General features: G+C 36.8%; 1 protein-coding gene across 2 annotated transcripts in view; it reads left to right on the top strand.

The window, feature by feature from the left end:
* Positions 1-9,661: 9,661 nt before the first annotated feature.
* Positions 9,662-16,418, top strand: part of LOC110442393 (UPF0415 protein C7orf25 homolog) — a 196,287-nt gene continuing 189,530 nt past the window's right edge. Inside the window, exons 1-2 of one of the 2 annotated variants that reach the window (XM_021485979.1) lie at positions 9,662-9,681; positions 14,132-14,333. In XM_021485979.1, coding sequence (XP_021341654.1) covers positions 14,172-14,333 — 162 coding nt within the window. In that variant the 5' untranslated portion in view covers positions 9,662-9,681; positions 14,132-14,171. Of the gene's footprint in view, positions 9,764-14,131; positions 14,334-16,418 lie in introns of both variants that reach the window. The other variant, XM_021485977.1, reaches the window with a different exon arrangement.

Raw genomic sequence — 16,418 nt, forward strand, 5'->3', positions numbered from 1 at the left:
ATATTTTTGATAATAAGTATGTAGTATAGTAGATGGGCGGGGACTTACAAGGTTGGTCATGTGTTCACATTTTTTTTTCTTAATTGATAGACAACATGTTAATCATGTCAACTCTTTGTAACTCATATTCTGATTGGCTAAAAGAAATAAGCCCACTACCTAGTTGACTGATCAGTAGGTCCATCTGAGGAATCTTGAATTAAGCAGGAAATCTTCCTGATTCCTACACATGTTGTTGGGTCTATCAACCTGACACCTGACCACTCTGATAACTCTACATTAATGTACATGGATGTTTTCTTCCTGTGTTTGATATGACACAACTTGCTGGCTGATTAACCTCAACTTTATTGATGCAATGTATTATATTAATAAGTAACTAATATTTTCATTAGCATCAGCTTGTGACATGCAATGTCAAAAATCTGAAAGACACTTGTTTGTGTAACAGACACCAGATCATTTTATTCCTGGTTTGCTGTATTCAGTAAAATATACTTTACAGACAAAGAAAACTGTTTTTAAAAGACATTCCTGCTTCTTGAGCTGTAAAGATGTATTTCTGTAAGCACTTGAATTAAAAAAAGAAAAAATCTTGTTAATTAACAGGCCAGTATGTTATCTCAATATAGATATCTTGCAAAACATCTTTTCATGCAAAACGACTGATATTTGTTATTGCTCAAACATAATATTTGCAGAATTGAAATTTTTTACTAGTACCTTAGACTTTTTTTCCAAGATGAACGTTTCTCTGTATTGCTTTTCATATAAGAGTAAACTAATCCATTTAGATTGTTATCCACTATATAGATAAGTAAACTGAGTCTTAATGTGGAATCTTATACAAAGGCCAAATAGGCATAACAAGATTCTATTAAGTGTAAATATATAATTGATTTTTCATTTATGTGGATGTGTGAGACTAGTAATTGTGTTCAGTCCTATTTGTGTGTTTACCGAATGTTGTGTATTTTAGCCCACATTGATGTTCACGAGTAGAGATTTATAGATTTTGTATTAGACTAGAGTGTGCAGGTGAACAAATGTCAAACGCTGAATACATTTTTCACTTTTCCTCTTCTTTTAATATGGCTGATGGTTTTGTAACCAATATTAGTGTTTATGCATGTTACAATAATTTATTATTTCCGATGATATTGCTTTATTCATTTATCAACAGTGTCATTGTACTTTCAAAATCCATAACAATTGGAATAATAATTGGGATACTATTTATATATATTTTGTCAAGAACTGTATGTTTTAAAATAGCGGATGTGTTGGCTTTGTCATGAGCAATCTCATGCAAGATGCGAATTCTTGTCCAACCTTGCGCCAACATGATTTTGAGTGGTCATCGAGCCAAGCCCTTGCTCGTTCCTCGCTGCCGAAACTTTAGTAATTTGGGAATGACAATGACTTTCACATGAACATGGCACAGGGAAACTTGAGTTGTACTTTTGGTGCCTGAAACTAGGCATGGTAATTGACTGTAATCATCTCCCAATGCAGTTCTTAAAAGGATCTGTTGTGATTTCTGTAGCGGGCGGGCGGGCATGCGAACGATGTCCGCTCGATATCTCGAGTAATTATTAACGGATTAACTTCAAACTTCACAACAAGGTTAATTACCATGAAAGCTCGGACAAGTTTGATAACCGCCATTATCCGACCATAATTTGTGGAGTTATGCCCCTTTATGGACTTGCCGAAACAGTGTCCGCTCGATATCTCGAGTAATTATTAACGGATTAACTTCAAACTTCACAACAAGGTTAATTACCATGAAACCTCGGACAAGTTCGATAACCGCCATTATCCGACCGTAATTATTGGAGTTATTCCCCTTGGTTTCATTAATGCGATGCATGCGTTCCATGATGTTGTATTGCACTCATTGATCTACCAGTTATGTTGAATGATTTCTCTTTTAATATCAATTACTCACAAATACTTCATATATTTCAATCATACAAACAACTGCTCATTCAATGTGTGGCGGGCGTATTATATACCGCTCGCGGTAACCTTGTTTGATAAATATTGAGGTTTGGCCTGAATATTGTTATGCTGTCAGGTATACATTCATAAAGAAAATGTTTGGTATTAGAAGGTGGTAAACATGTGTTTTTTTCAATCAATGTTTGAATGTCCATGTTATTTGCCAATCAATGTGTGAATGTCTGTGCTATTTTCAAACATTACTTCATTGTTTATTGCATTCATTTGATAAATTGGCCATGCGTCTTGTAATTGGACAATATGTCCAGCAGGTGCAGTGAAATTTGTATTTATTCATTTTGTTAGGCCTCTCTGAATTGACAACCTAAAATTGAAATAAGTGCTTATTTAGTTCCTTTTTCAGTAATTTTATTTTGTATAAAGTGTGAAATCTGCTGAATCATGAAGACAGGTTGACAAGTCGCACTTTGTATCTGTGTACCCTGAACCTTATATAGTGAAAAGTATGTTTACATATTGTTACATGTGAATGTAGATAAACTTATTACAAATATGTACCACACAAAATTTGTGATATATTTTGTATAGAAATACTTAATTAATCGACCATTGAAATTTGGACTTTGTCAGAACTGGAGGCATATTTTGACATGTACACTGTATCAATGGCTCTTGTTTTTTTCTGAATTTCCTGCAGCCATTTTTAAGATCATCAAAAACATTACAAAGAAAACGGTACACATTTAGTAAATCCTCCACATCCGACTTTAGATCTGGATGATTTCATTTTGAAATAGTTTCAGTTGATATTTTTATATCGTCTATGGCTGAAGCACATTATCGTTCTCATTGATAGAGCTGGCCAATGCGGCCTGCCTGAATACCAGTAGTTCCATAAACTGTTTTTGTGCAATCATTTCACCTCATAGCCTTATGACGGTTCAAAATTTCAACCTTGTGAAAGCAACTTCCTTTAAGTCTGATGCCTTTTTGATTCGTTTCAATTTAGTTTGCCGTGTTCTGTGATTGTTAATCAAAGAGATGGAAAAAGTATCAGAATGTATTTCATTAAAATTGATATACGAAAATACAGCAGCTGGAGATTTCCATAACAAATGCGTTGCCATTTTTGGAAAGAATTAATTTCGTAAATATGTTTCACTTCCTGTACATTTTAATAAATGAATATTTCTCTAGTATTTTCTGCATTACTTGTTATTTGCTACAAGTTTGGGAGGGTTTTACATGTATCTGTCGATGAAGTTTCTGAACTGTACCAACTTTAGTCATTGATGAACTACTTAAGAATCACTATGTGCGATTAAGTTGGTGTTTAGCCTAGAATAAAAAGGATTAGGAAAATGACTTTTATTTTTGTTTGAATTCACACACTAAAAAAACACATTTATTAGTTAGGTGTGGTACAGGGTGCACAAATTATTTGAATATGTGCACACTGAAATATACTGAATATCAGTTGAAGATGGCTTCACATTTGAAAAAGAAAAAAAAAATGACGAGAATACTTAGGTGTTAATAAAACAATTTGGGCAAGATAGGAATATAGGAAAGATTATCATGGATACCCTTCCGGTACAAGACAAATAAGACCAGGTGTTCCATAAGGGCAAGTATCTCCTGCTTAATCAATGACCCTGCATGATAAATCTAGGTATAATCCAAGTAAGGTCATGTCATGGCATGAGAACTCAGGGTAGCAGCAACAAAACCGCATCGCAAACTAATGGCATACTATAAAAATCGACCTTCACATCACAAAGAAATATAGAACATTTCCAGATGAGATCGTGATGGGGACCATAAAACTTGGTCATAGTCTTCATCAGATGGCATTTTTTGAAACCTTGGGTTGTATATGTTTGAAGTTTTTCCGTCTGTAGGTGACATCTATCAAAGAAGTGATGATATTCGGAGCAGGCTCTTGAATACTGAATCAACTGTGACATGTAAACACCGTATGTATGGGGAAGCAGGGATGTAACTATCAAAAAAGGGAAATTTCACAATTCGAAAGAGGATACCGTCTTTGTACAACTAGAAGTAAGCTGGTACTTTTCGGGCATGTTGCAAATGAAGGTAGGAAAGCGGCTTAAGTAGAAGGGTCAGTGTTTCCTTGAGTTGAAGTTAGGAGGGTACATAAGATCGATGTGGTCAATACATTTAACGTTTTATTTAAATACTGCATATCTTCATCAGGATGTGAAATTAAGAGACTTGGCTAGATTTATGTTACAATGTACTAGTCCTGATAAGCTCGTCAATTAATGCAGCTTCATATGAAAATAAAAACAAATCGACAAATTTTCAATAAGAATGCCTGCAACCTGCTGGAAAATCTTGCCACCGAACTCAGCAAAAGCATTGTTAGCAAGGTATTCAATAATTTATTATGACCTTTGTTGTGCTTTTCACAAAATCAGCTCCAGAATAATTTACAACCACATATTTATATCGCCGTTCGCCTCTATTGAATAAAACCTCTCATAGTAATTAGAGAATGAAGGCATTCCTTCAGTTTGGTATGAGGTATGGTATTGTGAAGGTTTTAAAAGTCGGAATTTTTAGAGAAGAAACTTTTTTGAGAAGAGGATGTTAAAGATTGACCAAAAGATCTTTTGAACTTTTATAAATCCACATTCAATTTCCCTTTTGTGTATACAGTGTCACAGTATGACCATCCCCAATTTAATGGTAGTGAGACCTTTAGATAATTGTTTGGTTGAGCAATTAGAAGAGCCAGCGATAAAACGTTCTTGAAAAGTTTCGGAATCAAAAACAAACGGGGCAGGTAGGTTGGTATGTTATTCATTAGTGGGTATTCGACTAGCCCGAGTTTCCTCTGGCCCTAACACCAGACTTGGGACATTTTGACATATACATGTAGATGTCTCGTCCCCAGACATCTATATGTCAAAATGTCTAAATCTGGTGTTAGGACCAAAGGCAACTCGCGCTAGTAGTCGATAAGATTGTAATACAGAAGCGTGATTATATACTATTTCGTCTTTGGAAAACTTGGAAATTTACATTGCACAGACAGGGTTTCCTTGGTTATCGAGCAAGCCTAGTTCGTTTTGCAAGCAGGTAACGTAATATTACTTACAGACAATGATTTCGTTAATAGAGGCTTTGTTTGCAGACCCACATACATATCGTGTAGATCGTTGGCCATGGGTGCACATGGTTTTGACAGAGTGAGCTATCGATATGGGCATTTAATATGTGCTTTGTTTTCGTTTTAGATTCCAAGCAACAAATCTTTTATGAATGATGGACCTAATACATGTGACCCATTATGGACCTAATACATGTGACTCATTATGAATGATGGACCTAATACATGTGACCCATTCTGGACCTCATACATGTGACCCATTATGAATGATGGACCTAATACATGTGAACCATTATGGACCTAATACATGTGAACCATTATGGACCTAATACACGAGACCCATTATGGACCTAATACATGTGAACCATTATGGACCTAATACATGTGACCCATTATGGACCTAATACATGTGACCCATTATGAAATTGAATTTAAGTAAACATGCTCTTGTTTTGCCAATTGTCTGGCGTAGTTTTCCACAGAATCCAGCAGAATCTTGAAATTATAGTTTCCTTTCTCTCGATCCTTAGGACCATAATTGACATTATGGATAATATTTAGATCGCCAATTAAAACATGTCCAGCCGGACTATAGTTGTATAGGGGACATGGAGCAAGAACACGCTGGAGGAGGAGTCATTCTAAGGTCATCAAATTTAAGCTCTAGTAGTGTTTGTTTGTAGTTGATAGCTTGTGGGAATAACTGTAAGAGATTATTAGGGTACTTTCGTATCTGAAGCTTAGATATGGTTCGAAATGAACAAACTGTCAAGATACAGTGAATGTGTCACGATCTATTCTGTGAAAGTCCATATTTTAGCGCGACTTTCTCAACAGCATTCTCCTCTCAGTGCGGTTGTGCAAGGGAGCTAGATGGCTACATTATTGTACGTACTAAAATTTAAAAATGTATCTCGCAGTCAGGTCGCAAGGCCAAACACTATTTGAAGCCCTATTTTGAAGACCCTGCTTAGGTCAAAAACGATATTTGCAATTGTTATACATTGTATAAACCCACAAATTACACGTGTCTCCTGATGACACTCTCGTGGCACTTCAAGTTTCTAGTCATCATGCAGTATAATTACACCGTAACGTAACTATATGAACCTTGGGTAAATATCCCGTGTCGTTTGTTTGCTATTGCATTTCATGAAAAGCCGAAGCTGTAAATACAAGACACGCGCTCACTTGCCTTTTTGGGCTGTTAATCTTCATTCTGGCTATGATGCATATATACTTTATCATGTAACAAGTCTCTGTAACAATATGTACTGCCCGTACAGCAGAGTTGTATTAAATACTACTGCATTGATCGTATACGGGCGTCTATAGGTCTCTCCGTTAGATTTCAATGTTAAAAACAGAGAGAACACCAACCCATATGGTCATCTTCGAAATCCAAGGGTTCCGCTGTAGGTACCCGTATCTTTTCTACACCCTTGGAATGTCGTGACAAAACCGAGGGAACGCGGTAAGCTATTTGATTGGTTTCAGTAACAAAAAAATTGACCAATCCATTTAGAGGAGCGACACCGACTTCGTATGAGTACCAATCAGGGTTCATGCCTGGTCATTCCACAGTATATATCAGTTGATAAAATATTTTCGTACCGCCTGATTATATTAAGATGATAAGAAATGTGTATGCCTTGTTATATATTTAAGGTCTTGGTAGGGTTTGGCAAAAAGGTCGTCTTGTTTAATTAAAAGCATGTGGTATTTCTTGTGGTTTATTTGCATGGCTACAAAATTATCTCTCAAATAGCAAACAGAAAATCTTTGTTGAAAATCTCCTTTTCGGATATAAGCTTCAATAAATCTGTAGTGGTTATAGGTTCACTTCCCGGACCATAATTATTGCTGATATATAAATGACATAAAAAAATATTAACGCAATATGTATTTCGGGTGGTATATTTCGCAAAGTTCATTAAAGATATTTCATCAGAGTCAAGTCTAACAGTCACCTTGATCCTTTATGAAAAAAGTATGGGGGTACTGATATTGTAACACATGCGGTGTAAGGAATGACGTTGTAATTCGAATCTCTCTTCGATGTCTGTCCTCCGTGGGCCTAGATAACTGCCCGACCGCCGTACCCTCCTCACTACAGAACCATCGGCCTGTTTATTCTTCGTACTGTAATGTTATTCCATACATCCAGAAGTGCCTGAGCGACGTGGCATGATGGCGTGTGTTTTGAAGCCGTCTGTCCAGTTTGTGCCACATGGTCAATGGAGGACAAATCTGGATAGCATTATGGCCAATTAAGTACTGGGACATTGTTTTGGCTAGTAAAGCACGACACACCACTACATCGTGTGGTCTGGCAATGTCTATCTGGAAGGTTGGACTCCACTGACGGATACGAGGAATGAAGTGGGGCCGGAGAACATGGTCCCGGTATCTAACGACTGGGAGACTACCCTCACCTGTATGACAACTTATAATTACGCACCATTAGGGATGTCTCTCCAAACCGAAATAGGCATTCTTCACAATCTGCATATCGTTCACCGGAACGTCGGTAGATACGTTGGCGGCCATCGCACCGCAAAAGTGCAAAACGAGATTCATCAGTAAACATGCACATTTGGGGCACCATTGCAGATGGCGTTGACGTCACCTTTGATTAAGTTGCGGTCCAACCCAAGGACGCCATAGCTTAATTAAACTTGACGATTTACGACTGTTATCGGTACACTCGGCGTTCACGAACACCATGCGTTGTTTGTCGTTTAATTGCGTCTCATTTGAAAACTGTTCCGGGGGTGACCAGATCAAAGTATCGCTATTCCGTCTTTGCGTATTGCAGAGTTATCTTCTCTTGAGAGCAGGTATTGATTGTTACGTCATTGGTTTGTTTGAGAAAATTACGTCGTTTTCTCAAAAATTTATGACTTTACTCTCACAAACAAGTGACGTAACAATCAATACCTGCTCCCAAGAGAAGATAATTCTGCAATACGCAAAGACGGAATAGATTTCCTGACGTCGCGGCGTAACGCGTTGACGTTCACTGATGGACGGCCTTGCTGTTAATATTGTCTAATGAGCCTAAGGTGACTAACTAAACGGACAGTATATAGTTGACGCGACGTTGTGATTGACCTAGCAAAATTATAGCTCGTCCTCTCTCCACTTCAGATATTCGCGGCGCACACTGTATATGTAGAGATCAGAAAATTGTTTTGGAACGGGTTTAAAGTTTTTTCTCATGTTAGCATTCCCCAGATGCTTGGATGGACAATTTTGTTAAAAGCGAACGACAAGATTCTATATATTTGGGTATTGCATTTGAGCCAGCACCCAAAATGGCAGTACTTAGGAAATTCAACCGTACTACCAAATTTCACTGAAATTGATCAACAAATAATGAAAGGAAACGGAACGATATACGTTTTCGTAACTTGTATCCGGATCCTTTTCCATTTGTATTCAAGTTGTAGAAACTGGGGTATCTATTGTGTACTCTGAAGGAAAGAAATAAAGTGCATGCTAACAGATAGTGAAGTTTAAGGTCAAAACAAAAAATTGCGTTATTTTTTTCCAATAAGTAAAATAATATTGCAGACGATTTTCAGTCAGCCTCTTGTCTTTTTGCTAACGACACATTTTTTTTTCTCTTACCTTGAAATTACTTGTTACGTCCTAGGATCTTGACACAAACTCCACAGGATGATTATTCGGTTAACTAATGGATTGTTTACCCCCAAAATAACCCGCGTATCATTTGTTAAATAGAAATAACTTAATATTACCAAACTCTGGATTAACAAGTACATCATGCATATCCCAAAACACGTACAGCACGGGATTAAAAAAATACAGTATTTTATCGAATCTTGCATACTAATACCACGGACTTATCTAATTGCGTGCTCATACGCAAAAATGGATCTTTATAGTTGGCAAAATCAAGTGAGTATATGAACTATTTTTTGTCAAGTAAAGCAGGGTCGAGTATTAATCAACAATATGGCTTTTCCTATGAAATTATTTATTTTAATTGAAGTCGCTCAAAAATTGACTTTTATTTGTAGTAAATTGTATTTTAAATAAAATTAAAACCATATTGTTTCCTCCTAAACATTGCGCCATAAGATGTAGTTTTGGTTCACCGAACGCTCGTTAACTTCTTGTGTGTAAGTAACATAAAAAAGTCGATATTTCATGTGATTTTTTTTTTTTGGAACTTATATAATTACAAACAATAATGCGTTTCTGTTTTGTGGAGTTGAAATTAATATGCCATTAAACTCTATATTTCGGATAATTAGTAAAAACTGGTAATTTTCACGGTTGACTGCGGCGTACAAGTTTTACCCCCTATATACGCGGACTTATTCTAAATTATCAGATGATTAAAAAGCATTTTTGTAGTGATGTCACATTTAGAAAATAATGTTTGAAATTATTGTATAATTTGATAAAAAAAAAGAAGGGATCGCGTCTTCCTGGTACGGGTTTTTAGTCCGGGACCGGGAACGGCGTACAAGATTTACCTACCACCCATTTCAAGCGTATTTGATACTCAGCTCGTATTCTCAAAAACGTTTGATTAACCAAACCATAAGGTTAGCTATGTTATGCGAAACGTCATGATATTGTCTGCATGTTTATGCCAAATTACTAATAATTCTAAGTTTAATTTAGCAGGTTGGTTTGTAAATTATCCATATTTTACCTGTACCACGATCTATGCATTCCTTTTTGCATGTCACGTACAACTTTGATCTGAAACATTTTTTTTGTAGGACTAGGGGCTTACATGCGCCGCTGTGCTTTGATTAACTTCTCCCTCTTAAAATTCTAACTTCTTATTTGTTATCAGGAAGATACTTATGTTTTTTGCAGACGGCCGTTTTTTCGTGAACTTGTAGATATATTGATATTGTTAACCTAAATCTCGTTTACCGAAAGTAACAGAAACAGGAGTCAGGACGGTGAGGACCACAAAGATAGCTCGATCTGTTGGGCCTTCTTTGCTGTATGGTTACCCAATTTACCAAAGAGTTTAAATGCCGATTGCACACAAATGTTTGCAAAGTCCACATGTTAAAGACTAAAATAAAATCACAAAGAAATAAAGAAAGTCTGTCATAATTAAATGTACCTACTTTTCAGCATTTAACCTTTAAATACTCAGTTATTATACAGAGCTTAACTTCAACAGGATACTCTAAAACGTTCAATATACTGAACATTATTTAGAGGCGTCAAAGAGATCGGTTAAATACAAGTATTTTTTTATCTTTTAGAACTTAATGATAAAAACAACATGTACAGTATGCTTAGAATTTGTGAGAGAGATTTGCCTTCAGTGTTGAGAGGTCTGCACTGTCGGCGATGAAGGTTGGGAGGCTGTTCCAGGTACACATTGTTCTAGGAAAGATTGAATTTGCATGATAATTTGTGGAGCTGTGTGGAATCTGGAATTACTGTTGTCGGGTTCGCTGGAGAATTTGGAGGTTGCCATCATATGCCACAAGGCTGTTTATGATTTTATATAGTTATATGGTGGAGGTCATTTTACGGCATTGTTCAAGGGATTGCCAGTTCAGGGTTTGGAGCATTTCTGTAACACTACTGGTGTAGTTATAGCACCCAAGGGTGTACCTGGCGGCTCTTCTCTGCACCATTTCAACTTTATGGGTAAGGTTTGCCTGCCATGGATCCCAGATGGGGCTACAGTATTCAATGTGTGGGCATGCAGACATAAGTTTTATAAGCTAACTCTTTTGTTTTTAGATTGGTGGTTTTAATGTTTCTCCGAATGAATCTTAGGGATGAATTTGCCTTGTTTGTAATGTTATTGATGTGGGTGTTCCATGAAAAGTTTTTGGTGATGGTTAAGCCCAGGTATTTAGCCGAATCTGCTTGCTTTATAATTTGTCCATGGAGAATATAGTTAAATTGTGTGTCAGCCTTTTCTTTGAGATGTGTAGAATTTCACATTTATCAGGGTTGAATGACATTAACCAATTTTGTTCCTACTTTTCCAGAAGATTTTAGTCTTTTTGTAGTGTTTCTGCATCAGAGACGGATGAAACAGTTACATAGACAATAGTGTCGTCTGCAAAAGGTCTAACTTGGCTTGTGATAGAGTCTGGTAGATGGCAAAATTTATTATGGTTTATAATGGCAAATGATACTTTGAATATTACATGTTAATAACTTGATTGGAATTATAACCTTGAGTTGATAGTTTGATACTTTGAAAATTTTGAGCCAGCCCTAGTCCCAAGGGCTGTAGGGTGGGGCCAAAGGAGTCAGTGTGCTAAAGTTTCTTCATTTTCCTTGTTTAGAATCAGAGGTGCTAGTTTCAAATACTTTTTAGTCTTAAATCTGTATGCTAGATATTGAATAAGGTGGTTTTATTGTTTTTTGTCACTTTGAATAATATTTCTGTACATGTTAAAAACAAAATCAACTCTCTGTATTAATATATCAGGTGACCGTTAAGGCCCATGGGCCTCTTGTTTAACAAAGGACCAGATTTTTTCACTTGGTTTGGCCTTGTCGATATTTTCAGAGTCATCGATAACAATTGATTCCACATAAGCCCAATAACTTTGCCATATTTTCTTTGAATTTCTGTTTTAATAAGTTTTATTTTCTGATGTAGTTTTGGTTGGTGTGCCAAGGAAGTGCTCTTAATTTTCTTATAAGGTTTGTCATGTTTTCTGATAGATATTTTTATGTCTTTATTTATCCAGGGTAGGTTATCCTTTGATTTGGTCATTTTTGTTGGAACATGAAATTGGATAATACTATCTAGTTTAGTTTTTATGATTGACCATTTTTCTTTTGTTGTGGAATTATGGGTGGTCGACAGATATAAAGTAGTGACAGAAATTAGGTCAGTCTTAATGGCATCCCAGTCAGCTTTATTATATAGCTTTATTTGACGTGGTTGTTTCCGTTGTCGGCCAAAAGTCACAAGGGTTTCATGAAAAACTATGTCATGATCAGCAGCTCCAAGACTTGGTAGGGTTCTAATTTCGTGGACAAGAGATGGCTGATTGAGAAAGAAGAGGTCAAATGTATTCTCTTTACGAGTAGGTATTTTTACAAATTGTTCAAGGTTGTGATTTTCTATGATGGTAAGGAAATCAGAATAGGGTGCAGTATTGCAATTATTTTTATAGCATTGTTGTTGCCAGTCATACTTAGGGAGATTAAAGTCACCAAGTAGCCACTTGTGGGCATTTCTAGGGACTCGTTAGAGGGACAGGTCCAGTTGTGCAGTGCTATCAGGGTCAATTTCACTTGGTTTATAGAAGGCAGCCAGGTAGATGGACTTCAAACCGGAGAGATTTATTTTTGCCCAAATTATTTCGCATTTATAATTAGTATCTAGCTCTGGTTGTTCTTCTGATATAAGCTCTTTAGTAATTGCAAGGAATACACCACCACCTTTTTTATCGGGACGGCCTTTCCTATATATGTTGTAGTTGTCAGTTGGAAATATTTCTGTATTACTAATTTCAGGTTTTAGCCAAGACTCTGTTCCTATTATTATATCAGGTTTTAGTTGGTCTACAACTTGATGGATCTCAGGGACCTTATTTGTAATTGACTGACAATTGATGTTTATTATAGTGAGTCGCTGGGACCTTTTCGTTTTCCTTTTTAAAGGGAAATCCCCTCTTGCTAAAAGCTGTTATGCAACACTGACATAGTGTAGCGGAACTGAACTGGATTGATCGTCTGCAACCAGATATCTCAATTAGTTGAGCGTCGGTCTAGAGTTTGGAGAGTCTGGGGTTCGAAACCCGGTCTGGCCATGCATTTTTCCTCTCTTGTTACAGTGGTGCTTGTGACCAACCCTTGTTTCAAGCATTTGGTGTATGCATAATATGGCAAGGGGAAGACTTAGAAAAGGACTGCATTTATGACACCTGCCTGACTTTACATGTAGTCAGAACTGACAGAGCCGAAGGGTAATTCTCAGCTATAGTAGAATGACTTTTGCACAATGCACACACTTTTCATTATTAGGCCCTAATCGGAGTGTTGATAAAAAATTAGTGAATTCCTGGTTGAATTTATTGATTCATCGTAAGACGTTAATTAGCTGTCACTTACCAACTGTTCTGTTCAATAAGGATGTGCACTGTTGACTTAGCTTGAGTTTCCTGTGGCCCCAACACCAGACTTATGACATTTTGAAAGATATGTACACCAGGCATATGTCTGTCTGACCTTGAGTTATCAAATATGATACACAGGCATATGTTAACAAATGTAGCTGAACTCTACTGGTGACCAGGTAGCTTGATTGGTTAGAGCATTCATCAAGAGTTCAGAATGCCGAGTGGGGGTCCCAAGGTCTGGCTGTGCATTTTTTTTCATCTGTTACATTTGGCACTCGATGAAGTATATACCCATAGAAGGTGGTACAGTATAGGGTTTCCTGTGTCCTTTGGGATGAATACTTCATTGAAGGAGAAAGGAAGGTAGCTCAAGTGGGCTGGGGTCAATTGCCAGTGACCAGAAAGCCCATTTGGTTAAAGCATCTATCTAGAGTTTGGGAGGTCCAAAGTTTGATCCCTGGTCTGGCTGTGCATTTCTCAGGTTTGCTCATTATGAACTATATGAGCTAAGCAATGAAAATGTTTCCCCTTACATTATGTTATGTGTTATCCAGTGAATATACTAATGTCATATTTTATTGCATATTAACTCGTGTAATATCAACCCTGTGATTGTAAGTTTCAATTGTTTCAATTGTGACGTCACGCCTAAGACAAGTACATGACGTCAAAGACTCGCGCATTGGAGTCAAAATGGCGGCTTTTTACTTCTCAAGGTTGCATGCAAATTGTCGCTTTACAGGAATAAATGCCACTCATTTTCATTTCATATGATAATTTTGCTAAATTGAAAAATTCTTAAGAGTCGTTTCATAAATCTCATATGAAATGGGAACTCATGTCAGATCCTATATGTACATGTATATAATTATATATGCACAAAAATATCCTTCAACATGGTGTCATTTTGAAGTGTTACTTTTTTCAGAATTGTAGATTTCGAAAAGTGCAAGTGTGAATGGAATGAAATGGCTTCCAGGATAGGAGAGGAAGAGAGTTGTGACCAGCTTCTGCTAACATATCTACAGGAAGCAAACACCCTCATACAGAAATGTCAACAATATCAGCACATCAAAGGAATGCAGAAGCTGGAAAAAAAGTGCCGAGCTGAGCTCAAGTACCTTCAGTCTGTAAGTGTTACCATACAACCTGGCAAGTCTGCAGATATTTTATTTGGTCCATATTTTCTTTTTGATTTACGCAAAAGACATTTTTTCTTCTCCCACAGGTTTATAGGGTATGGGTGTCTCGTATGGGACATCCATCATGGCATGCATGATTCACTCCATGCTCACCTGACTTCCTGTTTGGAAACTACATTAGTTCTGATTTAGTTGCATAGAGAAAATGGATTTAGATAATTTTACAGAATATGTACAGTAGATAATGTATTAAGTAATTAAGTATAAATGCAAAATTAAAGCAAAAGTTAGATGCTTATTCGTCATATGGAAAGGAAGTTTTCCTACCTGTCTTGAGTTTCTCAGACTTAAAGGTTTTAAATTGTCTTGCAGGCTTTTGTTTATAGTTTTGCATAATTTTTGTAATCACAGCAAGTCATTTGTAAACTACTATAAGGCTGTGGCAATGACATGTTAATACAGGATAAGCAGTGCATTGAAACATTTGTTTAGTAATTTAGCTGTCAGAAATACTTTTTGAGTTTTTGACAAACACCGGAAGCCTATGCCAATGGTTTTCGGGGTTAATTTACCTATGGTTTTACTGCCATTCCTGTTGTTTTATGTAATATAAATGATGTTTTATTGTCATTTTCATCTACGTGTAGTGAACAAAGCTCAGGAATATAAAAAAAATCAGCCTACTGGCCAGCTACACTGTTATATAACAACATGTATTACTGTTTCCATTGACATACATTGGATTATTTCCCTTCCCACATGAACATTTAATCCTGAGACCTGAATTGATGCACTAGTGGTTTTCTCCAGAGGAGTTGAGTGAGGGATCGGTACTCCTCTCCACCCTCACTCCAACCTCCCACCCCTTAGGTTTTCAATTTCTGCCTATACAACAATGCTAATATCCCCTTTTTATACCCCCCACAATGAAGTTAGGGGGGTGGTGGATATTCTTGAATCAGCTTGTCCTTCCGATCATCTGTTCGTCAATAGAAAAAGTTTTTCCGGATAACTCCTTCTAAAGTAGTGGACCAATTTCAACGAAACTTTCCACACAACTACATACCACCTGAAGTTGTACATTTTCATTCTGACCCTTTTTAACAAACCTATGGGCCATGGGCCTTTGTTGAACAAATCCTGAAACTTTAAATCCGGACAACTCTTCTAAAGCTTTGGAACAATTTCTGGAAAGTTTTAAGATATGATAACTACCACCTGATATTGTGCGTCCAGGTATTATTTTTAGCTCACCTGGGCCGAAGGTTGTCCGTCATCTTTTTCTTTTGAACGACTTCTTCTGAAGAACTGGAGGACCTAGGGTCATGATATTTGGCCAGTAAGTACAATGGATGGAGTGCTATAAAGTTTCCTCATTAAAATGACCTTGACCTATTTTCAAGGTCACAGTGGTCAAATATGGTAAAAACTTAAAACAACAATATCCAAGAACCATTTGAACTAGAGTCATGATACTTGTGCATGTTATGTAGACCAGCAGTGCACATCTTATACTTCATTACAGTAATGAGGTCAAAGGTCATCTTTAAGTGATAGTCAGGGGTCAAAGGTCAACATGGGTTAAACACTTTAACAATCCTCTCCTCAAGTTGGACTAGAGTCATGATACTTGTGTATGTTATGAAGACCAGCTGTGTGAATCCTTTTCTTTATTACAGTAATGAGGTCAATGGTCAACTTTAAGTGCTAGCCGGAGTCAAAGGTCAATGTGGGTTAAAAGGATTAACATTCAAATTTCAAACAACAATGTCTTCAGAACCGTTTAAGAGATGTTAAAATGTCTTCTGTTCTAGTTACCAACTTTGGTCTGAAGTTACCTTTATGTCAGTTTCATGTAACAAAAGAAACAGATGAGTGATACAGGCCCCCCCCCCCCTGGGCCTTTTGTTTTTAATTCTGACCCTTTTAATTGAGTTATTGCCCTTTGTTAAACAATGATTGCCTGCACAACTCCTCCACTAGGAGGCCAATTTCAATGAAAGTTTTCAGATATGTTAACTACCACCTGATGTTGTGCATGCAGGTAAATTTTTTTTCAATCTGACCCTTTTT

The sequence above is a fragment of the Mizuhopecten yessoensis genome, unplaced genomic scaffold (genome assembly GCF_002113885.1).
Source record: "Mizuhopecten yessoensis strain PY_sf001 unplaced genomic scaffold, ASM211388v2 scaffold716259, whole genome shotgun sequence".
Lineage (NCBI taxonomy): Eukaryota > Metazoa > Mollusca > Bivalvia > Pectinida > Pectinidae > Mizuhopecten > Mizuhopecten yessoensis.